This window comes from Chaetura pelagica, unplaced genomic scaffold (genome assembly GCF_000747805.2).
Source record: "Chaetura pelagica isolate M959 unplaced genomic scaffold, ChaPel_1.0 scaffold386, whole genome shotgun sequence".
NCBI classification, from domain to species: Eukaryota; Metazoa; Chordata; class Aves; order Apodiformes; family Apodidae; genus Chaetura; species Chaetura pelagica.
The window spans coordinates 741551-753799 of record NW_009953703.1 but is presented as its reverse complement, the minus strand read 5'-3'; the positions used below and the strand labels follow the sequence as shown (position 1 = coordinate 753799).

At 37.8% G+C, this 12249-nt stretch overlaps 1 protein-coding gene across 1 annotated transcript in view; it reads right to left on the bottom strand.

Moving 5' to 3' along the window:
* LRP1B (low density lipoprotein receptor-related protein 1B) overlaps positions 1–12249 on the bottom strand; it is a 671221-nt gene that overhangs the window by 278120 nt on the left and 380852 nt on the right. The window contains exon 7 of the mRNA XM_010000387.1: positions 10316–10478. Coding sequence (XP_009998689.1) covers positions 10316–10478 — 163 coding nt within the window. The remainder of the gene's footprint in view (positions 1–10315; positions 10479–12249) is intronic.

Below are 12249 nucleotides of genomic sequence, written 5' to 3'. Positions count from 1 at the left end.
CTTTAACAAGGAGAATAATAAACCACCTTTCTATTAAACCTTCTTAAATAGTTATGGATTTTATCAACCCTCTCTTTTCCAGGTTAGATTAACAGGGTTCCTGCACGTTTTACACAAACATCTTTTATTTCTTATTATATATATGAGGGGTAATGGTTTTAAGCTGGAAGTGGGTAAATTTAGGTTAGACATTAGAAAATAATTATTTAGTGTGAGGGTGGTGAGACACTGGGGCACAGGTTGCCCAGGGAAGTTGTGGAAGCCCCATCACTGGAAGTGTTGAAGGTCAGATTGGATGAGGAGGCTCTGAGCAACCTGGTCTAGTGGGAGGTGTCCCTGCCTATGCAGGGGGGTTGGAACTAGATGGTCTTTAAGGTCCCTTCCAACTCAAACCATTTTATGACTTTGTGATTATTAACTCCAGACCTTCTCCAGCTTCTCTGTACCTTCACCAAAAGGAGTCACATTTCAGCTGAGCTTTAGCAAGGCATGTTCCCACTGCTGAGCACAGCAATGAGGACACTGACATGCAGGAAACCTCAAGATAACAACATTTGGAAAAGCCATATCAAAAAACGAAGTGTATGTGTAAGCAGCCCCAAGAGAGCAGAGGTTTTTATCAGGATGATACTATCATTTATCATCATGCAAGGAAGGAAATAATTGGCATGACAATAGCTTATTAGAAAACCTGTGCTTTACACAGTTTTGTACTGGTACATGACAAAGACTGGTGCAAAAATAACACAAGAAATGTATGATCATCACTGGCAAAAAAATAAAAAAAAACAACATTTGGGGAACTTTATAAAATAACAGAATATCTGTGGTAAACAGATCTTTTTTTGGGGAATAATTTCATTTTATAGAAAAAAAAGCTAACAACTTCAGTCTCTGTCTTTCTCTAAATATATATATACAAGCACATACACACTAAGTCCACAGTAGTGCAAGTACAACTTAAAAAAATATTAATCCTAGCCAGTTATTTTTTAAGATACTTTTCTCTGCTCCCAGTCATGCAGTGCTCTAATTCATATCAGAGCTTGTCTTCAACATAAATGACCTTACAGAAGCTGGTTAGAAAGAAGACAATCAGGTAAAAAAAGAGAGGGATAATTCAAATGGACATGAATATGATGTGCATGCATTATAAAGCCTTAAACTCCCATTTATATTCTCATTCAGAAACAAAGTGGCCTCAATTCTCTCCAGCTTAATTGCTTTCTTCTTGAAGAAAATCAGTGATAAGGGTGGTTTAAATCATGTAGCTTTTGCCTGGACATTTCAGTTATTAAAAGAATAAAAAAGCAACACTTCAAGACTTCCATACAAGGCAGAATAACATGCCCATTTTTTATCTCCTTCACAAATAACATATTGTCATTCATCAATTCATGGTACTTTCAGGAAAAGATGAGGATTTTGATCAGAAGCTTAATTAGCTAAGGACTGAAGGACAGGCATCTGAGGCAGGAGTAAGAGTAACCATACCAATTAATGACACAGAGACAGCTGAAAAGGAACATGAGAGGGGATGTGTTGTATCAGCTGTGAACTGCCCCAGCAATCCAGCTCATGGAGTTTTGTTAGTACTGCTCACGTGTTCAGCTTGGTTTTTTAAGGTGATTCAGATGGCAACTAACCAAAAGCACCTGGGAGACACCATAAAAAAGCAGGTCTGGGTAAGGAACAAGTCACAGCCAGGTGATAGCTGAGTCCTTCAGGTGGATTCTGGAGAAGCTGAAACAAGGAAGGCAGTTGGGATGCTGCATTAGGGTCTGGACCAACAACTTTTGGTAAGGGAAAAATCTTTTACTGATTTATAAGTTGTGTTGTTGGTTGTTTTTTTTTGGCAAATGTATTAAAAACTATAGCTATTTTGTGTTTTTTTAAAAAGCTCATCTATTGAAGCATTGTATTTCCACTGATATTTCTTTTCTTTCCCCTCCATATTTATTGATACTACACAAATATTCTTCCTATTAGTAGCAACACAGCTATTACATGCATTACAGGGCACCCCCTGTAATAAATAAAAAAAGCCTACTTAAGTTCATGTTGCAATGGATTGTTCTTCACTATTAAACCAGTCAGGTTTTTATTCTCTGGACAGTATTAACTAATTAGATGGCACCATCACTCAGAACACCAGGAAGGGGTTTTAATCACATTGACAGAGTTAACTTTGCCAGCTCATTCACAAAGTTTTAGGATCACTGGAAAGAAGAGTCTTCATCAGTCACAGATTAGTACTGCTGTAGGTTCCCTTCTTTGTTTGGGTACCCAGTACAGGGAATCTTCAAGTAGCTACAAAAGACTGGATATTAATTGTAGTAGTAAACTAATAATTTCAGTAATGTTTGGTTAACAAAAAGATAAGCACAATAGCAAATGCACTCACCTAATTACTTGAAAACATGCATGTACCAAACTTATTCAAGCTTATTCTGTGTTTATTGTCTTGATTATAGTCACTTTGATCCAACTCTACAACCTAATGTTGTTAATTAGGGATCTCCCTTTTAATGCAGTTATGTACTGTACTGGATATTTTTATTCCTTCTGTTTTGTCAGTGACTGTGAATTCTCTTCAGTTTTACTAGCTGACATTTTCATACAAGCTTGTGTCTTTCTATGCTGAGAAACCCTTTTTCTCAAAGGAGATTAGGTCCGGGGAGAAATGTAACAGTGACAAGAGTTTTATGCCTCAGTTTAATTAGTAATAATTAAGCTTAAAACATGGGATAGCACAGAACTGGAAGCAAGCTTCTGAAAACTTGGGCTCAGACAATTTTTTTTTCCTGAATGTTTAGCATTTGAGCTAAACAGATGGAAACTAAAGTAAACATAATTATGAAAGATTTTTCTTTTTGTCTGAGTAAGTGTCTTTTCTCTTCTCAGCTGTTTTGACCCCACTATTACAACATTCCCAACTGTTCATAGCCTGAAAGAGGTTGTGGAGAGTGAGGACAAGCTAAAAAATTTGAATTCTTAATGAAAACTTTCATATTATCATTAGTTATTGTAAAGTGTTTCTGCTATTTGTTGAGGTTTTTATATGAAGAGGATTCTTTTTCAGGTCACCTTTGAAACCTCCTAGAACTTACAGCTCTAGTGTCTTACAGTTCTTTGCTTTGTGACAATAAAAGAAACTGAGCTCCTTTAGTAATGGCTTTTTAAAAAAATTCTAACGATTTTGCTGTTTAAAAGTGAGCTTTAATGATTATAACACTCCTCCCTGATCAGCAGAAAATGGTGACTAATCTGAGAGGGGGGGGAAAAAAAGTAGTTTTAAGACTCAGAAACCTCTCCCAAGCTTTGTGGCTGCTATAAAAGCTCAGAGACAAGAGAGTAAAAAAAGAGAATAAAAAAGGCAGCAGACAAGAAGTGTAGAGGTTATATTTTTATCCTGAAAGACTCCCCTGCCTAAATAACAATGAAGCAAATAAAGAAAAATATACACTGGTTTGACCTCCCCTGCTTTTTGAATTTCTGCTCTCCTCCTCCCCTGTTATAAACTTGATGTCCTCCTTGATAACAAATTCTTTAACTTTCTCTCCAATTTCCTTTTCTGAGAGATCACTCAAAAATCTAATTGCCATGTACTGCACTGTCAGGGTATTCAGTGAATGCAGGCTGAAGATTCTTTTCTTTCTCTCTGCCTACCTGAGCAATGCCTACCTGAGCAACCCCTCAAGGCATCACGTCCTCTCCAGCTACTGTCTAAAAACAGGAAAGAAGCCAAAGATCCAGGCCTCCCCACAGCCTGGGCACAGGGAACCCCTTCAATTGTTCCCCATTGGGAAAAACAATTGAAATCAACTGAAATCAAAGCACTTCTAATGGAGAGGAGGGGGGAAAAAAAAACAACAAAAACTAAACCTAGCCCAGGACCCAGCTGTACTCTGCAAGTGTTTTGTTACCTATCTATTTACTTTATATCATGTTTCACTCAAAACAAATAAAAGCTAAATGCAAACTCTATTTATTGTGTCTAAAATATAGTGAGTTTAGAATGTGTTTGGTGGGGCTGTTTTGTTTGTTGTGTGTTGTGTTTTTTTTCTAAAGTTACAGGCACAGAAAAGAAAAAAATTACTTTCAGTAGAGTTGTTTCAGAAAGGTCTCTCTCCACTTCCTCATCAGATGTCTGTCTTACTCTTTTCTGGCTATTGAGGGTTTTGTAGTAAAGGATTTAAACCCATGCAGAAGTTTCTCTTAACTGTTTTCTAAGATCCCACCATGTAGCATGGTTCTTGCTGACTAACAAGGCTTCCTATGCTGCCAAACAGGTTGAATTGTCAGCCTAAAAACTCATTCTGTTTATATCCTCACAAGAGAGGGGGGAGGGAAAGGAAGAGAAAAGAAAATCCCTTGGACCTCTTCAGAGATGTTCTCTGGCAACAGCTTTTCCATACCTCAGGTCCTGCCTCCTGTGTGTTGCTCTCTAGCAAGGAAAAGCCTTCATTCAATGATGTGTAAAAGCTTTACCATTCCCTTGGCTTTTCAGTGTCAACTGCTCAGTGGACCTTACATTACATTTCAGTCTGGCCAATAAATGCAAATATCCCAGCAGGATAATCATGCATGGCTTGAGTAGGAAACTATGCACCAGCAGCGAATTTCTCTGGATGGTAACAGGGATAACATGACCAACCTCCAACTTATTCTGCTTACTGGTATTGTTTCAAAAGTGGAATATATTTACAAGTAAAAAGAAAAACTTTAAAAGGCAGAATCAACAGTTTATTGGGATCTTTGCTCAAAAACAGTTTTAAAGATGCTGCTCAACTCTGTCCTTATACAGAAGGCTGCATTTTAACATGCCATCTTAACCCTGGCTACTGCCTGTTTCCCAACATTTTAGACCAAAGCAAATGTTCCAACTGTGTTTCAAGAACTTCATTACGTATCTAACTATTATTATTACTATTTTTTGATACTGCAGCTTTGATTTTAGCCACAGGAAAATTGGTGCTTACAGTCCTTATAATCAAACAGTAAGTTAATGGAATAATATTTTTATTATGTTTTCCTCAAAACAAATTTCTGAGATGAAGAAGAAGAAAACTTGAGCTACTAAGTTTTCCCTTATTTCTCTTGTTCACCTTTGTGGACCAGAAAGGTATCAACTGGTCACTACTACAGACTTAGGATGCAACAGTATAAATTTTGTTCTGCTGTTGTACAGTTGTTTTTGCTTTTTCTTCCCTGACTTGCTAGCATTACCAAGAAATGGTAGATAACACCATGACTCATTAATAGATGTTGTTCTAACATCATCATATCACAATCTCTTCCTGTATACATTTACAAATCATGTGTGAAAGAAATAAGCAGAACTTGTGGGTTGGGCCTTTTTTTAATTTCTACAACTTAGCAGAAAGAAAAGCCAATTAAAAGATTTATTCAAGTATTTCCATGACACAGTGTTGCAGTACTGAAGTGGGAGCTGCCCAGGGAGGTTGTGGAGTCTCCTTCACTGGAGACATTCAAAACCCACCTGGATGCGTTCCTGTGTGATGTACTCTAGGTGACCCTGCTCTGGCAGGGGGGGTTGGACTAGATGATCTTTCGAGGTCCCTTCCAGCCCCTAAGATTCTATGATTCTATGATCCTTTCACAGACCTCCGGAGAAGTCTTGTCTCCCCATTGTTGCTAATGCAACTTTGAAATGGTAGTTACAAGCTCCCATTTCAACAAATCTGGCCTCTAACTGGGCATCCTCTTCAATTCTTCTCTCCCTCCTCTTGTCCCCCCCGCAGCACACCTTGCCTTTCTAGCAGTTCATGGAGGAGGCACCTACCCCAATTCCTCACTCCTGGCACTTCTCCACACTGCTCCGTGCATTCTCCCCCATGCCAGCTTTGCTCTGCTCCTCCTCTTCATATTCTCACCCTACGTGCCCTTTCTCTACACATTTCCTTCTGTTTGGAACAGTTTTGTAAGTGGGTGCTAGATCACACCCTCCACATTCCAAACGCTCTCCTTTAAATTAATCTTTTTTTCCATAAGCCTATGAAATGTAGTAGAAAAATATGATCAGCAGCCTAAACAGCATCAGAGCCATCGTTACAAGTCACAAATTATTGGAAACAGGAGCAGCCCTAAGCCAAGAGTCCTATTTGCTATTCCTGCCTTCCCCCATTTGCTGGCATTCCCAAAGAAACTGGAGAAGATATCGAGTAACTTATATATACGTAAAACTTCATGTGTAGTAGCTCTGAACAACCTGGTGTAGGAGGAGTCCCTGCCCATGGCAGTGGGGTTGGAACTAGATGATCTTTAAGTTCCCTTCCAACCCAAACTATTCCATGATTCTATGACTGAACATTTGAAGTGATCCTGTTGGGAAGGAACAGCAGCATATCCCTACTCCAGTGCATTTTTCTTTTGTAAACTTTTGCTACACACTCTCCATTGTGCTGCAGGGGAAGCCAACAATTTCCTATGAACACTGCAGGTAATTAAGTATACATATTTACAGTATAAATATGGAGATGTACACAGTTAGCAGTGCATTCTACAATATTAATTCCTGATGTTCCTGAATGCATCCAAGTATCAGGTAACTTAAAAACCATGCATATTATTCATAAATAATAATTAAATATAAGGGGATGCAGAGACATTAAAAAAAAGATGCTTTCCTTACAGACAGTCAGCTGGTTGGTGGCAAAGCTGGGAGAGAACCTAAATCTGATCTATCCTCTTGTGAGTTTTAGAAGTATTATGTTCCCTATCACACATGTACTGTGATCAAAGCCTCATGCATATGCAGCCTGATTGCCAAACTAGCTGGAATCCTTTAAAAAGTCATTCCCCAGGAGGACAGCAGACCTACACTGAAGACCACAGCTAGAGATAAAATCATTCTAACTCAGCACACATTTGGTTTATGTGACAGTCATCAGCACCATCACCAACTTTACATCAATTTCAAGGATCAGTAAGAGCAACAGCTTCTGTTTCCTGACCACTGAAGGAAAGATGTCTCATATTAACATGTATCAAACCTGTGAGATGCAGACAGAAGGAGCCAAACATCATACTTCTAAAGCACTTGATAATGCATTATTGCAGAACAATTTATTCTCCTCTGTTTCTCATTGCCACTTTTATTTCTTACCAGCATTGTTCTAGCTTTTTTTCTGCAATATTTACTTTACTGACAAGTCTGGGTGCTGTAGAACTCACAGTGACCAGCAGAGACACAGCCCTTCCCTCTGGTTGGAATCATGGAATCGTTTTGGTTGGAAAAGACCTTTAAGATCATCAAGTCCAACCATTACCCAGCACTGCCAAGGCCACCTTGCTGCCGCCAACTGAAAATTAGTTGATGTAGCAGTACTAGTACTGCAAGCCTCTAACTAGGTGAAGTATAAGTTCAGGTTTGGGAGGAGTGGGTTTGATTCTATTTCCTGAATTTTTTGAGTGCTTCCATTAGTCATAGTCTGGAGTAGCCAAGAAATGAAGCACAGTTTAGATAAAAGTGCTGAAATCCTAAACCAAAATAACACGTTTGTATTAGAAACAACAAACATCCTTGTTCAATATGCTTTTTGATTATCAGAATATTTTTTTTGCTTAATTTAAACTTCAGTCTTTGAAGGATAAAATAAGTTCTTTCACTTGTCCTATAATATGAAATAAGCTCAAGTTCCATTGTAAGTTAATAGAAGAATATTTAAAACCATAACCACTAAAACATCTAACAAAACTCTCAGGCACAGAAATGTAGGATTAATCACACTCAAATTACATTACTGAGTGCAGCAAGGGGCAATAAACAGAATCATGACAAGATTCTGATTAGAGATGAGGTACATTTTTCCCCATGAGAACAGTCAAACATTGGAACAGTTTCCCAAGGGTAGTGGTAGATTCCCCCACATTGGACAGTTTTAAGTGTCAGCTTGACAGGGTGCTGAGCCATCTCTTATCAACTAGAGTAGTACCTAGAAAGGTTGGACCAGATGATCTTTGATGTCCTTTCCAACCTGGTGTTCTATGATTCTCCACCTGTGCTTTAGTTGTTCTACTGATAATTGCAGAATTTCTGGTTCACAAAACAACTAAATGCATAACAGCACTGACCTGGACATGTAAGAATAGCAGGGCTTGACCCTGTGCTACTACACAGACATTTATCATAGAAGGCAAGGCTTGTGATCAAGGCTCTCAAATTGTGAGTGCAGGAAATGGGCTCCTCTGTGCCAGTTCTCTTCACCTTGTAGAAGAAATCTAGGACCAATGAACATACCCTGACAGCAACACATGCTACAAGAGCAAATACCTCACATTGTAATTATATTGAATACCTTAGTATGTAACTCTTACAGGAGATAAACCTCCCAGAACAGCCTGGGCTTCATATTTTAGTAGTAGTAATACAGACCAAAATGTGATTTATAATAATGTGCTGACAGTATATAAACATAACTGCCTTAAGAAGCTATTGCACACACACTTTTTATCCAACTCACTTATTGAGTGCTCAACTTGCAACACTTTTTAGAATGGATGCTTTTGTGATTTTTTCAAACAAAATAAAACCAGCAAATTACCTAGGCAGCAATGTCATGCTAATATTGGACAGAGAAATAAGTCTCAACTACTATCAGCATAAAAGAGGAAAGAAAAACCTTAGAAATGCAAAAAAAAACCCACAACAAACAAACAAACAAACAAAACAAAAAACATTTTCAAGTAGCCACAATGCTTTTTGCTTATTTGTTTGCATTGGGCATCAAAACCCAGTCACAAAGAAGCAGAACTAATATATAAGTTGGGGCTAGTGAATTAAAATGTATGTTAGATATCCAATTTACAGAAAACCATGTGTCAGATAATTAATAAAGCTGCCAATAAAAACAGTGAAGAAATAACTGCTGAAATGCAAAACATGCATTCTGAGATTATTTTCCACCCAGTGTTTCCATAATGAAAAAAAAACTGGCATTGTTGTATGAAGAATGACACTGAAAAATCCTAATCACTTCTGGTCTTCTCTGCAGGCCAGGCCAGACACTACAATAGACATTGTCCCTCTTCTGTATGGCACTGGAAAAGGCAACTACCAGCAGGAGAATGGTTTGTAGCTAGCAGATAACAAACAAAGGAAAAGCAATCTCTCTTCTTCTGTTCCAGCCCCCTCACAAACCAAAGGGCTGGATACAATTCTTACACCCCTGACAGATCAGATCAGCTAATGACAAGCTTGGGATTCTTCTAGCAAATCCAGCAAATATACAAGCAAACAGATAGGAATGAGGCTGCTGTTGGCAAATTTGAAAGCCTGAAGTTCTTTCAGATCACAACTGGAAAAAAAATCAATTTATACATGAGTTTTTATTTTTCTTGCAAACCAACTCTGCAGTCAGATCAAGCCAAGCTTACCATCTGCTTCAGAGAGGAGCATAGCCATCTTCCAGAATTACGTTATAAAACTTCTTTGTAAACTTTACATGCAAGCTGTTCTTGTCAGGATTAAAGCCATTGTGATAATGCAGCTTAATACTCAATCAGGCTTTAAATAAAGAGTGACAAAAGTCCACATATGGGTGACAAGCTGTTCTACAGTAAATATTTTTGTATTTCTTGAGAAAGGGCTTATGGCAGTTTATGACATATTCTACCAGGCATTTCAATCTAAACTAGTTACATACTAATAAAACCAAGATAAAATCCTTGTTTTAAATTCCTCACCAAAATTTAGTTTTTTAATTAACTTGATTCTATTTCTATTTAGTTATGCTTTTACTTCATCATTTGCTTAAAAACTTTTCCCAGCAATTACAGAAAGGAAGACTTCTAGTACCCTGTATTTTAACAAGGCATCATTCCCAAGTGATGCTGAATGTATCTATGGAAGAGATAAAGGAAATACAGTGCAATTCTACCACTATAGCTGACCCTCTATAGCAGAGTAAAAATCCTTCCACACTTCTATGTAATTAAAGTTTTTAGAGCCATTTCCAATATTCCTGCAACTCAGAGGATACAGTATAAAAAAACCTCAAAAGTTCCCTTTCTACATAGATAGAAACACAATTTGCAGAAACACAGAGACAGAAGAAAATCTTATGACAAGTAGGGATGAAATTGTTTTTCATTTTTCATTCCATTTTCAGCAGTTACAAGGCACATGTTGCAATTAATACAGTTAACTACTTGCAACAAGCTCATTACAAGTCACTGATTTGTTACAGCAACTATGCAAGTAACTCAATATATAATTTAAATTTCAAACACCTGAATGAAACAGGTGTCACAGACATCTAAAATAAATCCTAATGCAGATAAATAATCTTACCCTGATGTTGGATCAAGAGCTATAGCCTTAGGGTTAGTGAGATCCAGCTCGACGAGGGTGATGCACACTGATCCGTTCTGGTTGCAAGCAAAGATCCTGTCACTCACATGATCCACAAAGTAAAAATTGCCAGTGATCCAGTCAATTGCTATTTGCTGTATGTCTGCCAATGAAAAAGAAAGGAAAAGAGAGCTCAGAAGTGCAATTGTTACACAAATAACCAAATTCCTAGCTGCTTCACCAAGCCGATGCTATACGCAGCTCAAGCTGGTTTTACATGGATTATATGGTATATAAAAGGAACTCAATTCTTAATATATACATAGTGGTTGGAGAGAGTTTTTCCCTTTTAAGTACAAAAATCTGATTGCAACTTCAAGGGCATGGAAGTTCCACATTTGTGTAGTTCCCTTAAAGTTTGTAATTGTGCATTTTTTAAGGTATATTCAGAAGCAACATAAGGGAATGATGGTGCATTGGTGGAAGAGAGGTCAGGGACGTGGCTGTGGGTGGCTGAGGGCAACAGATGGCAGTGGGAAGGCAGCATCTGAAGCCACTCAAGTTCTGAAGTTAGTGTTCCAGGATGTCTGTTACACCGTGGGGATGCTACATGGACAATGCTTAGAAGAGTTTACCAGATACATTGAAAGCAACTAAAACCAGATAGTAAACACTTCAAAGACATTTGAAAAGAAAATTGTGTGTTGATATGTACATCTAAACCCACTGTATGTAACAGCAGACGTGTGTGCATGCATTCATTTTCATTTCAATTCCTTCTTTTTGTGTAGATCTGAGAAATCTGATTCAAATAAGGAGCATGAAAGTAACTGTCTGTGTGGCATCCACACAGAGGTTCCTCACAATGACACCAGGAATTCCCCTTCTCCAAACACAAGGGTAGTCTCACAGTTACCTACCACAAGAGTTTTAAAGCAATCAGTTCTTTTTCTTGTGGATGCTGGAGCCACTTTTTGTAAATGTGTTCCAAATCCTGCATTTTTCTTACAAGCCAACCTACGTTTCCATACACACTCTTATTCTTACAGCAAGCAACATTATAAAGAAGCACAAAGAACACCACTTGAACTAAGATTCCTTTACTTCCTATTTTTATTGACAATACGGTATTGATACCACCTTGTAAGACTGAATTCTTCTTAAATGAATAACTCAATAATATTTTTTCCTATTAAATATTTGCAATGTTAAAGACTTCTTTATGTTTTAGAAAAATAAAATGATTATATTACAATGGTTTCAAAATAGTGCTAGCATAAGCTGAAATTCTTACATGATGGCAGAAGCCAAATGTAATAAAACATCATTTCACAAAGTAGCTTTTTTTGGGATTACTTTTAAGTTTTCTCTATTTCTATCAACCTTCACAATTTGAATTTTTAGGGTTTTCTTCCTAGCTGTAACAAGAGCCAGGTATGTGTTGGTACTGGCATGTACATGCTGCACTGGGGAATATAAGCAAACTTGATTCAGAAGGAAATTGTAGTCATTCTGGTTTTGACAATAACTGAGGGTTTATCAATCAGACATTTGCTAAATACTTCAAAGAGATGTGGAGACTCACAGGTTGTCCTTCAAGGTGCAGGTAACATAAACAAGATTTACTCAATAAAAAATCAGGAATAGCTATCAGCTCTATTCCGTCTCAGCCATCCCATTACACAGTTCACTGCTGTCTCTCTATCTCACATTTCTCCCCTTTTGCTACTCATTTTCCTTTTAATTCAAAGTGAATATTGTGCCTCTTCCCTTCTGATAGCTCCTATTACACAGATATGCTGAGCCAGAAAAAAGAAATGCTCCATTTAGTCCCATATCCAGCCTCCAGAGGAGGCCAATGTCAGGTGCACTATGAGGCTTATGCAAGCACTAATATATCTTACACAATAGTGAGGAAAAGGATATTTTGCTTG